General features: G+C 36.9%; 2 protein-coding genes across 6 annotated transcripts in view; one reads left to right on the forward strand and one right to left on the reverse strand.

Moving 5' to 3' along the window:
* The window catches only part of WDPCP (WD repeat containing planar cell polarity effector), a 487,239-nt gene that overhangs the window by 318,206 nt on the left and 149,109 nt on the right, over nucleotides 1–19,924 (forward strand). For all 5 annotated transcript variants that reach the window (XM_050753476.1, XM_050753477.1, XM_050753475.1 and 2 more), the window contains one exon: nucleotides 19,000–19,102. In XM_050753476.1, the coding sequence (XP_050609433.1) occupies nucleotides 19,000–19,102 (103 nt within the window). The remainder of the gene's footprint in view (nucleotides 1–18,999; nucleotides 19,103–19,924) is intronic.
* LOC126933602 (ornithine decarboxylase-like) lies at nucleotides 8,743–10,755 on the reverse strand. The gene has a single exon (XM_050753500.1). It carries the CDS (start codon nucleotides 10,468–10,470, stop codon nucleotides 9,088–9,090), a length of 1,383 nt encoding a protein of 460 aa, XP_050609457.1. The 5' UTR covers nucleotides 10,471–10,755; the 3' UTR covers nucleotides 8,743–9,087.

Below are 19,924 nucleotides of genomic sequence, written 5' to 3' on the forward strand. Positions count from 1 at the left end.
TCATAGCCATTGCAAATGGGATTTCTTTCTTGATTTATTTTTCAGCTAGTTCCTTATTGATATATAGAAACTCTGCTGATTTTTATGTGTTAATTTTGTAAACTGAAATTTTACTGAGTTCATTTGTCATCTCTAATAACTTTCTAGGTATAAGATCATGCTGTCTGCAAATCTGACTTTATCTTTTCCAGCTTTCTTTCTCTTGCTTGATTGTTCTGGCTAGGACTTACAGTACTATATTGATCAGGAGTGGTGAAAGTGGATATCCTTTTCTTGTTACAGGTCTTAGAAGAAATGCTTTCAGCTTTTCCCTATTCAGTATGATGCTAGCTGTCAGTTTTTCATATATGGCCTTTATTATATTGAGGTAGGTTCCTTTTTGGCCTAACTTGAGAGTTTTGTTTTTTTGTTTTGTTTTTTTAACCAGGAATGGATGTTGAATTTTATCACATTTGTTCTGCATCTATTTGATGATCAAATGGTTTTTATCTTTCATTCTGTTCTTTTATCAATTTGCATATGTTAAAGCATCCTTGCATCCCTGGGATAAATCCCACTTGATCTTGGTGTATTGTCTTATTGATGTCTTGTTGGATTCAGTTTGCTAGTATTTTGTTGAGGATTTTTGCAACTGTGTTCATCAGGCATATTGGCCTGTAGGTTTTTGGCCTATAGGTTTTTTTTTTTTTTCTTTGTCATAGCCTTGTCTGGTTTTGGTATTGAGGTAATGCTGACCTCATAGAATGAGTTAGGAGAATTTTTGCTCTTCAGTCTTCTGAAATAGTTTGAGAGGAATTGGTATTCATTTCTAAGTTTGGTAAATTCAATAATAAAGCAGTTGGCTTTTCTTTGTTGGGAGAGTTTTCATTACTGATTAAATCTTGTTAATGAAGAAAAAACTTGTTCTCTTCAGGTTTTCTATTTCTTCCTGGTATAATCTTGGTAGGTTGCATATGTCCAGGAACTTACGCATTTCCTGTAGGTTTTCCAATTTGTTGATGTATAGTTGTTCATAAAAGTCTGAGATGATCCTTTCTGTTTCTTTGATATCAGTTGTAATGTCTCCTTTACCTTTCTGATCTTATTTCAGTTTTTCTCCTTTTTTCTTGTTAGTCTAGCTAGAAATTAAACAATATGTTTTTATCTATGTTTTATCTTTATCTATAGATTTTTATCTTTTCAGTGAGCCAATTTTCTTGTGTTATTTATTAGTCTCTATCTTGTTTAGTTCTGCTCTGATCTTTATTATTTTTCTTTTTCTACTAATTTTGGGTTTTGTTTGTTGCTTTTCTAGTTCCTTCAGGTGCATTGTTAAGTTGTTTATTTGAAATCTTCTTACTTTTCTGATGTACAAAAAAGTACTTCTTAGCACTGCTTTGGCTGTATCCCATTGGTTTTAGTATGTTGTATTTCCATTTTCATTTGTTTCCATTTTTTTATTTCCTTCTTAATTTCTTCTTTGATTCAGGGGTCGTTGAGGAACATATTGTTTAATTTCGCTGTATGTGTACATTTTCCATAGTAACTCTTGGTATTAACTTCTAGTTTTCTTCCTTTGTGGTCTGAGAAGATACTTGATATGATTTTTTAAAAATTTGTTGAGAGTTGTTTTGTGGCCTAACACATATGGTCAATCCTGGAGAATATTCCATGTGCTAATGAGAAGAGTACATATTTTGTAACTGTTGAATAAAATGTTCTGTAAATGGCTGTTAGGTCCATTTGGTCTGCAGTGCAGTTTAAATCCAATGTTTCTTTGTTGATTTTCTATCTAGATTATCTGTCCAATGCTGAGAAGGAAAAGTGTTGAAGTCCAACTATTATTGTATTTAAGTCTGTCTCTCCATTTATATATAATAATATTTGCTCTGTGTGTGTGTGTGTATGTGTGTTTCAGTGTTGGGTGCATACATATTTAGAGCTGTTAGACCCTCTTGCTGAATTGATCCCTTCATCATTATATAATTACCTTCCTTGTCTCTTTTTAGTTTTGTATTTAAATTCTATTTTACCTGATATAAATATAGTTACTCCTATTCACTGTTGGTTTATATTTGTGCAGCAAATATTTTTCTATCCCTTTACTTTGTTTATTGTACCTTTACAGGTGAAGTGAGTCTTATAGGAAGCATATAGTTGGGTCATGTCTTTTTAATACATTCAAGCTGTCTGTATCTTTTAAATGGGGAATTTAATCCATTTACATTCACGGTTATTATTGTTAGATGAGGACTTATTTCGGTTTTTTTTTGTTACATGTTTTAAGTTTGTTTTGTATATCCTTTATTCTTTTCTTCCTCTCTTACTGTTTATCATTGTAGTTTGTTGGGTTTCTATAGTAGTAACATTTGACTCCTTTCTTTTTCTCTTACTGTGTGTCTGCTCTACCAGTGAGTTTTATAGTTTATGTGTTTTCATGATGGTAGGTATCATCCTTTTGCTTCCAGATCTAGGACTTCCTTAAATATTTCTTGTAGGACCAATCTAGTGGTGATGAATTCCCTCAGTTTTTGCTTATCTGGGAAACACTTTATTTCTTTATTTTGCCTTCATTTTTGAAAAGAAGCTTTTCTGGGTACAGTAGTCTTTGCCGACAGTGTTTTTTTTCTTCCAGTAGTTTGAATGTATCATCCTATTCTCTCCTGTCTTGTAAAAAGAAAAATCCAGTGTTAGTCTGATGGGATTCCCTTATATGTGACTTGACACTTTTGCTGTTTTTAGAATTCTTTCTTTGACTCTTAACAGTGACTATAACGTGGCTTGAAAACCTTTTTGGATTGTATCTATTTAAGAACCTTTTGAGATTCCTGTATCTGAATGTCCATGTCTCTTGTAAGATTTGGGAAGTATTGGCCGGGCGCGGTGGCTCAAGCCTGTAATCCCAGCACTTTGGGAGGCTGAGACGGGTGGATCATGAGGTCAGGAGATCGAGACTATCCTGGCTAACACGGTGAAACCCCGTCTCTACTAAAAAATACAAAAAATTAGCTGGGCGAGGTGGTGGGTGCCTGTAGTCCCAGCTACTTGTGAGGCTGAGGCAGAAGAATGGCGTAAACCCAGGAGGCGGAGCTTGCAGTGAGCTGAGATCCCGCCACGGCACTCCAGCCTGGGTGACAGAGCGAGACTCCGTCTCAAAAAATAAAAAAGATTTGGGAAGTATTCAGCTATTATTTTGTTAAATACGTTTTCTATATCTTTGCCCATATTGTCTCCTTCTGGGACTCTGAAAATTAAAATATTTGGTAGATTTATGGTGTCAAAACTGTCTTCCAGTTCTTAGATTATTTCTTGTATTTGATCTAATCTGTTGTTTAAACCCTCAGTTGTATTTTTTATTTCATTCATTAAATTCTTCAGTTTCAGAATTTTTTAAATGATGTCTCTGTTGAATTTCTCATTCAGATCATGAATTGTGTTTCTGATTGTTTTAAAATTTTTATCTGTATCCCATTTAGCTTCTTTAATGTTATTATTTTGAATCCTTTTTCAGGCATTTTACAGATTTCTTTTTCATTGGAATCTGTTGCTGGAGAATTATTATGTTCTTTTGGCAGTATCATGTTTCCTTGCCTTTTCATGTTTCTTGTGTCTTTCTGTTGATATCTGGTGTAACAGTTGTTTCTTCCAGTTTTATAGATTGGTTTTCATAGGGTAAGACATTTTCCTAAAGATGTACCTATAGTGTTGGTTGGGTAGGTTGATTTGGCTTTGATTCTGGTTGGGCACACTCATGTAGTCATCATATGATTTCATTGGCTGTCGTCAGAATTAGTGGTGCCTGTTAATTCCTCAGTTGCTTGGGCTGCAGTTGTTAGCAAGAGCTATAGTGAGGCTTTGCTGAGGATGGGAATGTCAGGAGGGCTGGTCTTCAGGCAGCAATAGTGGTGGTAGTGGGCTGGATGTGCACCACATATGCAGGCACTGGTGGTAAGTGCATGCAGGCTGACCCTTGGACCTCCCGGTTGCTTGTTCAGGGACTAGCAGTGGCAGTGGTTGGTGGGTGGGTGGGTCCTTGGGCAGCATGTATGATGTTAGCAATGACGGTAGCAGTGTTGGGACAACCTAGAGGCCCCTAAGCAGTACATTCTGGCACCAGTGGTTGTGGCAGTCTCGGCAAGCCAGTTTACTGTCTCCCAGGTGGCACATGTATGTTGATGTTGGCAGCAGTACTGGCAGCAGGCTGGGTGGGTCTGATGTCATGCTCTCAAAAGGCATGTGCAGGTGCTAGTGTTGGTGGGTGGGATGGGTTGATCCCCACGTCCCCAAATGGTGTGCTTGGGCAGTGGAAGCAGTGGCAGTGGGCAGAACAGACCTATCTTCAGGTTTTTTATGGTACATGCAGTCACTGGCAGTGGGCTGGGCAGGCCTGTTTTCAAGTCCCTCTTTCCCCCCACCACAATGGTGCATGTAGGCACCAGTGACGGTGATGGGATGAGTCAGTCCCCAGGACCCCAGATAGTATACTCAGATGCCAGTGACCAGGGGAGACCTATTCAGAGGCCCCTCAGTGGTACATGTGGGCACCAGCAGTGGTGGCCAGGTAGGCCTGTCCTGAAGCTCCTTAATATTTCACTCAACCACAGGCTGTGGCAGACAAGCAGATCAATCCTCAGGGCCCTGGACAGTGCACTCATGCAGCAGTGGGTAGGGTGGGCCTGTCCTTAGGCCTTAGGATGGTGCCCAGGTTGGCTGGTTTCTAGGCTGCTCAAAGGTATGTGCAAGTGCACATTGGCTTTGCTGCTGGGAGCAAGGAAGGGCTGCTATCAGTGACAGCGGACCCAGGAAGTTGGCTCTCAGGCTCTGGTGAGCACACACTTTGGTTCTGGCTCCCATTGTCCCACAGGCAGCCTCCCCATTACACATCACTGCCCATTTCCCAGATGCAGGACAGTATGTGGGCTAGAGTGCTGCAAACCTGGGTATACCACTGAGTCTAGCCAGTGCCTCAGTACTACAGCCCTCTGGGCTGATGTTGGGGGAAATGTCAGCAAAGCTCCAGTGATGTGGACATTCAGGAGCTGTTGTGCCCCAGGGAAGGATATCATTTGTTGTGACTGGGCTCTCAAAATGATGTCAGGCTACAGCTGCTTGAGTCTTGGGGGATGTGGTTTGCAGTGCAAACGACCTGTCTGGAACAATGCCACTGCATGGACTCCAAGAAGTCCCTATACTAGTCTCAGGGTCCATAAGGACTGAGGAGCTCTCCTGTGGCTAAGACTGTAGGAGTCCATCATGGGAGAGTAGACTGCTATAGACCTCTCACTTTAACCTTTTCCCTTCACTGGTGAGTTTCTCCTGGCTCTGTGCCAATCCTGGCTGATTGGCAACTTTTCTTCCCTCTCCTTCTGTGACTCAGAGGTTCCCTGTCACTTCCCTCTGAATTCTAGTGTTCTCTCTTAAATGCTGTATTCAGTATGTGATTATCTACTTGATATTCTGGTCCTTCTTTGTGGAGGAGGTGAGTGCTGGTGCCTCTGGTTAGCCATCTTGAAAGCCTCCTTCCCACTGTGAATAATTTCCAGAAAAATATAAATGGCTAAAATTGACATAAGAAATAAAAAAAAAATTAGTTCAGTAACCCCACAGAGAAAATGCAAAAAGTAGTCAAAAATAGAACTCCTGAAAGGAAGCACTTGTTTTTACTTATGAGTTCTACAAAACCTTCAAAAACATGTAATTCCTACAAGCCTATTCTAACATGAGAATATATGACAAGACAAGTAAATTCTTAATTTGGTAAAATAAAATATCGATTCTTTCCATATATTTTTCACTTTTAAAGTGATGATTCATTGTTCTGACCTAATATAAAAAAGACTGTGGAACATTTATATGGACGTTAGCAATTGATTACTAAAATTTTTATTTCTATTTATGTAACTCTGAGATAAGTTATTTAACATACTTCCTTATCTTGAAAGTTACATTCATTCTCCTCAAAGCTACAAAATATGATGCTTCTAAAATATAAACACAGTATTAGAAACAATATTTTTCCCCAGTTCTTAAAGCAGTTAATCAGATTTGTCCAAAGGGAAATGTCATTTTAAAATAAGCACAAAGAGGATTGTATCAATATTTTACACATTTATGTTTAGGTGAAATAGCATGAATTTGAATGTGTTGAAGGCAACTTTGACCAAGGTTTAAACCTGTAAAACTGTAGAATATGAATAAAAATGTTCAATTATCAATGGATTTGAACTAATCAAAGCATCATACAGGACAAGAACACAGTAATTATAAATATGTATAAGCCGTTGCATGTCTTTGTTAGTGCTTCCATATCTCATAGAAACCTATCAATCTTAGGAACATTTCACAAATTAGAAAAGGTTATAACAATATCAATATGTTACAGTACTTATAATTATCTGTCAATAACTGATCCAAAGTATGATTTAAGATGAAACTCCATTCAATATTTTTTTAGTTTTAAAACTTTTTTGCTGTAAATTTGCATATTCATTCTGGTAGCACATTCAAAAGTCTTCTGTGAAAGGTAATGAAGTCCTAGGAACAGCAAGTTTTTTATTTTAGATTTTACATGTATAGGCAGAATATGTGTAAATTTTGAAATCTGGATCATGTCCAAAGACTGTCAGTTTGTCATCTTTTGTTGACTGGAAGCCAATTTCATTTAATAGTGCTAAATGATGATGCTAATATAAGTCAAATTGGCAAATGATAAATTATAAAATTGTCATTGAGAATGACAGAAACTAAGTGGTGTTCATTCTTCTGAATATCTTTCTGAAAACTTGATTCCAAGTTAGTAACACTTTTATAACTTAACCATCTATCAACTAGGTAACACTGGTTGGGTTGAAGTACAAGTTGAAAATTGTCAATATGACACTTTTCAAATCAATTATGTATATTGTCCATTTAGACTTGTGATATGACATTTTAATTTTATACAGTGACTCCAAAAAAGGGCCAACAAATAAAAAACACTAAACATCTTACAATGTTTTATTGTGCCTTTCTCCAAGATGCATGATTCTTTTACATTTTTAATTGACAGATAACAATTGTGTATATTTATGGGGTACAATGTGATGTGTGTATATTTGTGGGGTACAATGTGACGTTCTGATCTATGTATACATTGCAGAAAGATTCCCTTGAGCTAATTAACATATTGTTACCTTACCAATTTATTTTTTGTGATCATAACATTAAAAATCTTTTTTGAAGGCCAGGAGCAGTGACTTATACCTGTAATCCCATCACTTTGGGAGGCTGAGGTGGGAGGATTACTTGAGCCCAGGAGTTTGAAACCAGCCTGGGCAACATGACAAATTTGTCTCTAAAATAAATAAATAAATAAATAAATAAATACAAAACTAACCAAGTGGGGTGGCATGTGCTTGTAGTCCTACTACTTGGGAGACTGAGATGGGAGGATCACCTGAGCCCTGGAGGTCGAGGCTGCAGTGAGCCATGGTCGTGCCACTGTACTGCAGCCTGGGTGACAGAGTGAGATCCTGTTTCACAAAATAAAATAAAAAGATAAAAAATAAAAATCTATTTTGAAATATACAATACATTGTTATTAACGGTGGTCATCATATAGTGTTAAAGATCACTCAACTTATTCCTACAGTCTAGCTGAAACTTTGTATGTTTTGATCAGCATCTTCCCTTTCCCCACCACCATAACCTCCAGCCTCTGTCATCACCTTCCTGTTTCTCTGAAATCAACTTTTTAAAAATTCCATATATAACAAGTGAGATCATACAGTATCCATCTTTCTGTACCTGGCTTCTTTCACTTAGCATAATGTCCTCTAGTTCCATCCATATTGTCACAAATGAAAAACTTTTCTTATTTTTAAAGGCTGTATATAATATCTCATTGTGCAGATATACCACATTGCCTTTATCCATTCATCCACTGATAGACACTTAGGTTGCTCCATAACTTGGCTATTGTGAAAAATCTTGAAATATATGGGAGTACCAACGTCTGCTTGACGTATCAATTTCAATTCCTTTGAATATATACCCAGAAGTGCGATTGCTAGATCATATGGTATTTTTAGTTTTTTTTAAGAAACCTCCATGCTATTTTCCAAAATGGCTGTACTAATGTGCATTCCCAGCAGCAGTATACACAGGTTCCCTTCTCCTCATATCCTCACCAACACTTATTCTTTTTCTCTTTTTTGACATTAGTAGCTATTCTAACAGGCATGAGGTGATATCTCACTGTGGTTTAAATTTGCATTTCCTTGGTGACTAGAGATGTTGAGTGTTTTTCATATATCTGTTGGCATCTCTCTTACTTTGAGAAATGTCTGCTCAGATACTTTTACCATCTATCTATCTCTGTCTATCATCTATCTCTATCTCATACCATCTATCTCTCTTATTTTGAGAAATGTCTGCTCAGATACTTTAATTGAGTTTTCTTACTATTGAGTTGTTTGAATTCTTTATATATTTTGGATATTGGCCCCTTATCAGATGTATGGTTTGTAAATATCTTCTCCTAACACATGGTTTATCTCTTCACTGTTACTTCTTTCTTTTGCTGTCCATAATCTTTTTCATTCATTGCAGTCTCATTTATCTATTTTTGCTTTTACTGCTTGTGCTTTTGGAGTCCTAGCCAATAAATCATTGCCCAGGCAAATGTCGAGGAGCTTTTCCCTCCTCCACAAGTTTCACATCTTGTGCTTAACATAATATCTTTTATCCATTTTGAGTTGATTTTTTTTTTTTTTTTTTTTTTTTTTTGCCTAATTATTTCAAGATACTTTATTTTAAAAACAGGTCACAACACTAAGCTTTTGGCCCATTCTGCCATTGTACAAGCTACAAACGCTTGTTCAGCAGCTGAGGGGCACTCTTGAGTAGCGTGTCTGAAGAGTGAATAAAAATCCATGTAAAACAAATATTCAAATAGTTTCCATAGGAACACAGATAAGTGTGACCCATATCCTAGTCTTCCATATGGCTGCATCTTGCCAACCCTACTCTTACAAAGACATTTCAAAACTAGCAGTAATTAAGTTACATGGTCCCCCCAAATCCCTTAATTTAAGCTAAACTTGTAGTTAACAGCTACTAGGGTGATATCTACACATTAATACCAGCTGAAGCACAGGCTGCTGGGTGGCGTTTCATCCCACTCTCCCAGGCACAAGACACAGGCAGGGTGCTGGTGTCCTGTTCCTCTACTTCGGGTGGGAAGTCGGGGTTCTGGAATTGCTGCGTGAGTTGCCACACAGGCCCTGACATCACATAGCAGATCACCGGCCTCTGGAAGCCATTGAACGTAGAGGCAGCAGCAACAGTGTAAGCGCCCATGTTTTCAAAGAGCATCCAGTCACCCACATGCATTTTGGGCAGGTCACAGCGCTCAACAATCCGATCAAGGCCATCACATATTGGTCCCCATATGCTGGATGAATAATACTTCTTATCTGGTTTAGGTCTCTTTTGCAGAAGGGGCTTTACATGTGCGTGATCATACAGTATGCAATTAAATGATCCATAGACACCATAATTCACATAACACATAAAGGTCTGTTCACTCGACTCATCTTCATCATCAGAGCCAGTCTGTTCCTTTAATACAATTTTCTTGGAGATGATATTAACCGCAAGTGTGAAAGCTGATGCAACATAGTATCTGCCAGGCTTAGCTATGATTCTCACTCCAGAGTCTGACAGAAAATATCTGTCCAACGCTGGGTTGATTATGCTGGTGATCTCTTCAAATTTAAGCTTCACATCCTCAGATCCAGGAAAGCCACCGCCAATATCAAGCAGATACATGCTGAAACCAACCTCAGCCCCCATGTCAAAAACACAGCGGGTATCAGAGATTGCCTGCACGAAGGTCTCAGGATCGGTACAGCCACTTCCTACGTGGAAGCTGACACCAACAACATCGATATTCACCTCTTTTGCCCTTTCCAAAAGGAGCCTGCTATTTCTGAGCGTGGCACCGAATTTAACACTGAGACGACAGACTGCTTTGGAATCATCAGTGGCAATCCGCAGAACCAACTTTGCTTTTGGATGTGCTCTGGCAACTTTCATCAACTCAACTTCACTATCAAAAGTCATCATCTGGACTCCATTATTAGCAGCATACTTAGTTTGAGATACTTGTTTACAAGGATTTGCATAGATAATCCTCTCTGGAGGCACCCTCAGACTCTGCACCAACTGTATTTCAGTCTTGTTAGCACAGTCAAATCCTGTCCCCACAGCAGCAAGGGTCTTCATGATGGCTTTGCTATCATTACATTTGACTGCATAAAAGGGGGTGACACGAGGGAGAGCGTTTAACCACCTCAGATGTTTCTTTAGAATGTCTCCCAGGTCTGCCACATAGAAGGCATCCTTATCATCAGAAAAAGAGACTTCATTAATTTTTTGGTCCAGAATGCCCTTGGCAGTAAAACCTTCATCGAGGAAGTGGCAGTCAAATTCATTACCAAAGTTGTTCATGATTTCTTGATGTTCCTATGGAAAACTAAGAGATGGAATTGAAAGAAATATTTCCAGCTTCTCACAAAGGCAACTCTCCAGGAATTCCAAATCCCTCTGCGTGTGCCCTTGGAGCAGTAGTGGCAATCTCAGAGCGCCCAGGCGCCATGGGCCAGCCCAATGGGGAAGCGCAGACGCCGGAGCGGCAGGAGCGCTCGGCCGCCCCTGCCGCGCCCGTCAGCGCCAGGCTCCCGCCGGCCTGAGACGCCGGCCCTGAGGTGGCGCCGGAGTTGCTGGCAGAGGGGCTACAGGAGGGACTGACATTGAGTTGATTTTTATATGTGGTTTGATGTAAGGGTCCAATTTTATTATTCTGCACATGAATATCCAGTTTTCCCAACACCATTTATTAAATACATTGGAAAGGACAATAAATTGTTCTTTCCCCATTGCATGTTCTTGGCCACTTTGTTGAAAATCAACTGACCATAAATACTTGGATTTATATCTGGGCTTTCTATCCTGTACCATTCTTCAGAGTGTCTGTTTTTATACCAGTACCATGCTGCTTTGTTTCAACAGCTTTATAATATATTTTGAAGTTACTGTGTTGCCTCCAGCTTTGTTCCTTTTATGCAAGATTGTTGGCCCTCTAGGGTATTACCTGGTTCCATATTAATTTTAGGACTGTTTTTTCTCTTTTGCTAAAAAAAAGACATTGGAATTTTGATAGGAATTGCATTTAATTAGTAAATTACTTTGGATAGTATGAACATTTTAACACTATTGTTTCTACTAATCCATGAATATGGGATATCTTTCCATTTATTTATTTTTAAATATGTGTGTGTGTGTGTGTGTGTGTGTGTGTGTATGTATGTATGTATTGAGACAGAGTCTCACTCTGTTGCCCAGGCTGGAGTGCAGTGGAGTGATGTCGGCTCACTGCAACCTCCACCCACCGATCAAATGATTTTCCTGCCTCATCCTCCCCAGTAGCTGGGATTACAGGCGCCTGCCACCACACCCAGCTAATTTTTGTATTTTTAGTAGAGACGGGGTTTCACCATCTTGGCCAGGCTAGTCTTGAACTCCTGACCTCATGACCCACCCACCTCAGTGTCCCAAAGTGCTGGGATTACAGGTGTGAGCCACTGCGCCCAGTCAATATCTTTCCATTTATTTGTGTCTTCTTTAATTTCTTTCATCAATGTTTTATAATTTTCAGTGTATAGGTTTTTCATCTGTTTGGTTAAATTTGCTCCTATGTGTTTTCTTTTTTGGTGCTAGTATAAACGGAATTGTTTTCTTAATTTATTTTTTGGATAATTCATTGTTAGTGTATTGAACGAGTACTGATTTTTGTATGTTGATTTTATAACCTGCAACTTTACTGATTTTATAAGCTGCCAAATCAACCACATGTTGGTTTTGCAACCTACAAACTTATCAGTTCGAACAATTTTTTGTTTTTTCTGTAAGATTGTGTCATCAGCAAACAGAATTTCACATTTTCCTTTCCTATAAGGATACTTTTAATTTCTTTTCCATGTATAGTTGCACTGGCTGGGATTTCCAGTACTGTGTTGAATACAAGTGATAAGAGTAGATATCCTTGTCTTATTCCTGATCTTAGAGGAAAAATTTTCAACTTTTAACAAATGAGTATGATGTTAGCTGTGGGCTTATCATATATGGCCTTTATTGTGTTGAGGTATATTCCTTCCATATTTTTTTTAGTTTTTATCGTGACCAGATGTTGAATTTTGTCAGATACTTTTTCTACATCTATTGAGATGGTCATGCAGTTTTTGTCCTTTATCTTGTTAATACAGTGTATCACACATTGATTTATATATGTTGAACCATACTTGAATTTCTGGGATAAATACCACTTCATCATGGTGAATGATCTTTTTTAATGTGCCACTGAATTTGGTTTGATGGTATTTTGTTGAGTATTTTTGCATCTATGTTCATCAGGGACATTGGGCTGTAATTTTCTTTTATTGTAGTGTCTCTGGCTGGCTGGTATCAGGGTAATGCTGGCCTCACAGTGAGTTTGTTGGAAGGGCTTGAAAAGGATTGCTTTTACTTTTTCTTTCAATGTTTGATATAATTCAGCAGTGAAACCATCAGATCCTAGGCTTATCTGATTATTTATTCAGTCTCCTTACTCATTATTGGTCTGTTCAGATTTTCTATTTCTTTTTTTCCTGACTTATTCTTAGTAGACTGCATGTTTCTTTGAGCTCATTCATTTCTTCTAGGTTATCCAAGTTATTGGTATATAGTTGTTCATAGTACTAGTAGTATGTTGTGATTATTTGTATTTCTGTGGTATACACTTATAATGTCTCCTCTTTTATTTCTGATTTTATTTGAATCTTCTCTTTTTCTCTTTGTTAGTCTACTGAAAGGTTAGTCAGTTTTGTTTATCTTTTCAAAAACCAACTCTTAGTTTTCTTGATCTCTTCTATTATTTTTCTAGTATCTAATTTGTTTCTTTTTTCTCTTTATTATTTCCTTCCAAGTTTGGGCTTATTCTTCTTTTTCTAGTTCCTTGAGGTGTAATGTTAGATTGTTTATTTGAGATATTCTTTTCTGAAGTAGGCACTTTTTACCATATACTCTCTTAGGACTACTTTTGCTGCATCTTATATGTTTTGGTATATTGTGTTTTCATTTTTGTTTGTCACAAGGTATTTTTAAATTTCATCTTTGGCCAATTGGTTGTTCAGAAAGATGCTTCATTTATACATATTTGTGACTTTTCCAAGATTGTTCCTGTTACTGATTTATAGTTTCATGCCGTTGTGGTCAGAAAATACATGATTTCAGTCTTCCTAAATTTGTTGAGACTTGTTTTGTGGCCCAGCATATAATATGTTCTGAAGAATGTTCAACGTACACTGGAAAAGAATTTATATTCTGTTTCTGTTGGATGCTAATGCTGTAAAATATCTGTTAGGCCCCTTTTTTTAACTGTAGTTTAAATTGATGTCTCCTTATTGATTTTCTCTTCTTTAGATGATCCAGTGTTGAAAGTGGGGGTAATGAAGTCTACTATTATTGTATTGCAATCTCTCTCTCCCTTCAAACTTACTAATATTTGCTTCATATATTCATGGGCTCCAATGTTTAGTGCAAATATATTTACCATTGTTATAACTTCTTGATGAACTGAACCCTTTATCACTATAAGATGACCTTCTTTTTCTCTTTTCATAGCAGGGTTTCACCATGTTAGCCAGGATGGTCTTGATCTCCTGACCTCGTGATCCACCCACCTCGGCCTCCCAAAGTGCTGGGATTACAGGTGTGAGCCACCATGCCCAGCCTTTTTACTAAAAGTATATCTTGTCTGATGGAAGTATAGCTATCTCCAATCTTTCCGTTTCTATTTGAATGGAATATCTTTTTCCATCCATTTACTTTGAGTCTGTGTGTCCTCAGAGGTGAAGTGAGCCTCGTATGCACAGCATATAGTTGGGTCTTCCAGACAAGTGATTCTAAACAAGTAACATATAGTAACATAGTCCACTAGTCTGTTAGAACCATGATAGCTAGGCATCTGGCCAGGGGTACATCCATCTTTTACAGGGCCTGAAGCTGATATAATTTGAGGAATTTTTTTTTAAGAAAAAGAATTTAAATTTTCAGATACAAAATTAGATACCACAAAGGACTTCTACAAGTAAGAGGTAATGAAGCTTAAGCTTCATTAGCTTCATGGAAAATTCATCTCTGTATCTGGCACACAGTAAACGTTGCATAGTTATTTGCGGAATGATTCTTGATTAGCTAATATCTGTTCATTAAAACTAATGTTACAATGAGTATGACTACCCTGCTTGTGGGCCACTTGCTTGCAATTTCTTCAGTATATTTAGACTTAACAGTACCTTAGCATTAGTCTCAATGAGCTTACTCCATGTCCATTATTCCTGTATGTGCTAGCCTACCCAGGTAAAGGACATAAAAATGAAATATACAGCCAAATGGGTTTTATTTTCTTGATTCATTTAGACTATGACCATTTCCCAGATATTTGTTGTCTTAATCCGTTTTCTGCTGCTACAACAGCATACCACAGACTGGGTAACTTATAAAGAAAACGGATTTATTCAGTTAACAGCTCTAGAGGCTGGGAAGTCCAAGAGCTTGGTGCTGGGATCTGGTAAGAGTGATCCCATGGTGAAGGGTGGAAGGCAGAGTAAACACATGAGACAGAGAAAGGAAATTGGGCCAAACTCACTTTTACAACAAACCCATTCTTTTGATAACTAACCCACTCCTGTGATAACAGCATTAATCTATTCATGATGGCAGAGCCTTCATGACCTAATCCTCTCTTAAGGGCCCCACCTTCCAATGCCATTGCACTGGCAATTAAGTTTCAACATGTGTTTTGGTGGGACATTCACACTATAGCATTTAATTGTGTAAATCCAACATTTAAACTAAATTCCTAGGCTAAATCTATCAAAAATTATTAAACAAAGTCAGAAGATAGCCACTTGAGAGGTGATATAGATACTAGATATGTCTTTCACCAGATCCTAAAGCTTAATTAACTCTGTCAGACTGAGGGGCATGGAATTATGGAGATATACTCTTGAATGCATTTTGCTTAAGTCCACATTCAAATATATGAATAATGAGGAGGTCCACAGGTGAATCAGCAAATAAATGGACTGCATAGCATGTTTCCAAACAGATTATGAAATTAAAACTTTCATGGGGGAGATATAATATCAATTTAAGAACTATTAATGTTTGCCCTCTTAGCTAGCACCTCTAGTCCCACCTACTCAGGAGACTGAAGCAGAAGGTTCACTTGAGCCCAGGAGTTTGAATCTAGCCTGGGCAAAGTAAAGCACGATCCCTTTTATTTTTATGTTTTAATTTTCCCTCTTCAAATCGATGACCCCAATTCCCTAGAACTATTTTTTTAAATACAGGGGAGAAATCAGAGAATTAAGGAAGAATGCAAAAATGAGAGACAGAAAACGTTCCAGAAATAATTTGACCACAGATCTTATAGCCCACACTTACTTCTAAACATAAAGTACTCATAATGGTACCACAAATAGAACCATCTATATATGGGTATGTTTTTTTGTTTGTTTATATGGCTGTATATCAGTGTTCTATAGTTTTAAAATTAACTAGAATAAGTTTTAGATATTCTTCACCATTTGTTTTGACATATTAATTTTAAGATCAATTTATCAAGTTGAGGGGATTTTGATTAGAACTCCACTGAGTTTTACAGAATATATGGGGTCAGAATTGAAATTTTTATAAATGTATGGTCTTCCTAGATATAAGCATGTGTATGTCTGTATTTTAATCAGATGTTCATTTATGTTCTTTAGTAATGGTTGGTAATATCTTCTCAAATGTACTGCATATTTTTTGCTTTCAATAATAAATACAAATTTTATCAAAGAACAGAAAACAGGGAAAGCCACCTAGCTCATTTTATCAGACCAGTGTAATCTTGATACCAGCCAAGGGCAGTTCAAGTAAACAAAGTCACAGACTATTCTTAAGAGCATAGATGTAAAAATCTTAAATATTTGCAAAGTTGAAAAAAGTATATATTTTCAACTTACCAAATTCTTCTCTGAATATAAGAATCTATTATTAAAGTATCATGCTATTCTTGGATTAAAAATTAAAAACCACATATTATTTTGATTGTACATTTAAGTTGCCTCCAGTTTTTCACTGTTATAAACAGTGCTTTAATTACCAATCTTGGATACTGTCCCATCATTTCCTTAGGAAGATTTACCAAAAGTATATTTTAAATTATGATATATTGTTAAAATACAGGTCCAGCAAACTTTTTACAAAGGGCCAGATAGCAAATATTAGAGATTTGTGAGCCAAGAGGCAAAACTGAAGTTATTATGTAGGTACTTATATAACAAGACAGAAAATTTCCATAAATCTTTATTGATGAAATTAAAAGAGTACAATTTTTGTGATATAGCTCTACATATGTGAAGAATGGAATCCTTTTCAGAGGAGGTAACATTTCACTTAATTGGGTTTGAAAGCTGGTGTTTCCTATCAAAATCTTTAGCTAACGTTCATCTGTTAATGCTTATCTACAATGAGATTTTACATATTTCACCTTTGAAAATGTCTTTCCACATATATAAGTACTGCCAAATACTGATATCAATCCATGAGTATATGCTTTTAATTGAGTATATTCAACAGACTGGCAGGCATTTTTAGAATTCTATTAGCTAAAAGGCTAGAATGCCTTTTAGCATGTCATTACATTGCAAATCACTTCCAATTAAAGTTCCTCAATTGCACAGTTAAATGGATTTTGGAATATGTAAATTTCCTTTGCACTTGCATCAAGGTCTGAAAAACACTGCTGTAATTTGAAATCAGAAAATATATTGCTGAAAATTTGTGTAGGAATGGAGATTATTTAAAAAAAAAAAACAAAAAAAAAACCTTTCGACAGTGCAGGAAGTATGTGATGCAGCCTGACATTACTTGCAATTCAAACAATGTTCTCATTGAAATGACTTTATCACATTATGTTTCACATATAAGTTTCACATATAAGCACTGTTTTACTTTGTAACTTTAGCTTGAAACCGTTTCAAATTTGCAGCAAAAGCTAATTTCAAAGCCACTTAGTGTTCAATAGCAGTGATTGAGCACAGTTCTTCCAACCGTTAAAAATGTAAAAACCATTCTTAATTTGAGGACTGTATCAAAAGCAGGCTAGATTTGGCCCATGGGCCATAGCTTACTGACCCTTGGCTAGTGCAGTGGCTCATACCTGTAATCCCAGCACTTTCGGAGGCCGAGGCGGGCAGATCACAAGGTCAGGAGTTCAAGACCAGCCTGATCAACATGGTGAAACCCCGTCTCTACTAAAAATACAAAAGCTGGCCGGGCGCGGTGGCTCACGCCTGTAATCCCTGCACTTTGGGAGGCCGAGGCGGGCGGATCACGAGGTCAGGAGATCGAGACCATCCTGGCTAACACGGTGAAACCCCGTCTCTACTAAAATACAAAAAAAAAATTAGCTGGGCGCGGTGGCGGGCGCCTGTAGTCCCAGCTACTCGGGAGGCTGAGGCAGGAGAATGGCGCGAACCCGGGAGGCGGAGCTTGCAGTGAGCCGAGATGGTGCCACTGCACTCCAGCCTGGGCGACAGAGTTAAGACTCCGCCTCAAAAAAAAAAAAAAAAAAAAAAAAAAAATACAAAAACTAGCCAGGCATGGTGGTGCATGCCTGTAATCCCGGTTACTCAAGAGACAGAGGCAAGAGAATCACTTGAACTGGGAAGGCAGAGGTTTCAGTGAGCCGAGATCATGCCACTGCACTCCAGCCTGGCAACAGAGTGAGGCTCTGTCTCAAAAAATAAATAAAGTCTTAACCAATTATATTCCCAGTAAGTGTTACATGCCTGTTTTCCCAAAACTTTGCAACCTGTAATTATTATTTACTTTTAAAGATTTATCCAATTTGAAATTACATTTTTCAGCTTGCATTTATTTACATAAGGTCACATATCTTTTAATGATTATAAGCCATTTATATCTATTTCTTCACTGTAAGTGGTTGTTCATATTCTTTCCCCATTTTTATTTCAATGAAATTTTCATTCCAACAATCATTCTGCATAGCAAAAAGAGATCTAAAACCTTTTTAGTGACTCCACTTCTTCAGTATTACTTTTCACTGCTTTCTCCTACACATCCAACACTCCTTCCATATCGAAAGATCTGCCATTGTCTGAGAGTTGTGTTTTCTCAGGCTTCTCTGCATATGTGCACCATACATCATTCATTCCCTGTCACCTTTTCTCCATTTTCCCCCTCTTATAGTAACTCTTATTCACCCTTCAAGACTACCATCAGAGATCAGTTCCTCCTCTTTGGTTCCACAGCATCCTACATATATGTGCTATAAAATCTATCATACTTTTTTGTAATTAACTATTGGTTTACAGTGGTCTCTCTCCCCACTGGGCATACAGCTTTTTGAGATACGGTATTATAATTGATCACCATACTCCAAAACAGTGCCCAGCACTTAGTTGGTACTAATTATTTTATTTCATAATACTAGTAATATTAATAATAACAAATATATGCCAGACACAGCAACGAATCTGTTTAGTATCCCTTGTATCGTGCTTAGCATAATATGCAATTAAAATCTGAAGACACACCCTCAGATATTAATGTCTTACAAAAGAAAAATAGCAATTAACATTTTTTATTCCCTGACAAAACTGAGTATGTCAAAGACTTTATTAAAAACTTGTATTTTCCCTCACAGCTTAAAATAATTTATTTAAATACTTGCCTTTAGTTATAGCTGTGATCTCCAATTCAGAAAAATTTGCTTATACTAGAAAACTAAGAAACTTAAAATACAGAAAAGAATATTTACAAACTTTCTATTTTGTAATCTGAACAATAAGTTTCTTTCAAAATCTTCTTTGTAATTTGAGCAAGATTCATTTTGAATCAATCTTTTATTTTGCTTTATTTCCTCAGGACATTCATTACCTTGCACTAGATAAAGGTGAATTGGCACTAGCTGAAGTGGCAAGAAAAAGAGCTAGTGACATTGATGCAGAATCAATAACCTCTGGAGTTGGTAAGAATTAATGCTATTTTTAAGTGCTTTTTATTTTAATCAATAGTTAGTATCATTTCTATTTATGTTTGGAGGACATGGTTGGTTAATTTGAATTACTTTGTTTGTAAAGACAGTGCCTTATAAAAAGAAGAATTAAGCCTTGACAAACAGCACAGTATTGATATACAAGTTGGAATTGTGTTTATGTGAAAATTTCTAATCAGTGATTACTATTGTCATCATTTAGCAAAAAGTCAAAAGGATATTCTTTTCATAAGATTTTGTGAGTATTATCATACTGTTGTTATTAAAATTAACCAACACAGAAATTTATATAATCCTTTATACACAGACATGTCATTTCTCAAAAGAATTCTCTCCTATATGGGGCAAAGTATTTCATATGGGAGTTTGGGTTTGATAGGTGATCTGTTTTTCTTTAGAAGCTGCTAGAATCATTTTAAACTGTAGTATTCTAAAGAAGACAGATCAGAAGCCTTAGAATGAATTTAAAAGTTCCTTTAAATTTTATAACATAAAAAATGAAAGTTTATAAAAAGTATTGTAATATTAACACTAACATCTTTTTTTCACCTCAGTTTATCTAATGCCTCTAAATTGAGCAATATTGATACTTAGAAATCCAATTCCTTTTCTTACTGAGTATTTATTATTCTTAAATTAGGCAAAGAACCCTCAGGATTGTACTAGAATTCATTCTTCTGTGGAACTCCTCTGAAACAAGTTTTAAAAAGATTTCCACTTTGTAAGTGCTTGAAAAATCTTATACAAGCCTCTCCATTGACAGATCTTGTGCTTTGTTTTTGTAATGCTGTTTGC

This window comes from Macaca thibetana, chromosome 13 (assembly GCF_024542745.1).
Source record: "Macaca thibetana thibetana isolate TM-01 chromosome 13, ASM2454274v1, whole genome shotgun sequence".
Classification (NCBI taxonomy): domain Eukaryota; kingdom Metazoa; phylum Chordata; class Mammalia; order Primates; family Cercopithecidae; genus Macaca; species Macaca thibetana.

What these genes read in the sequence shown, in the direction of transcription:
- LOC126933602 (XM_050753500.1), bottom strand. Translation starts at nt 10,470, where the DNA reads ATGAACAACTTTGGTAATGAATTTGACTGCCACTTCCTCGATGAAGGT.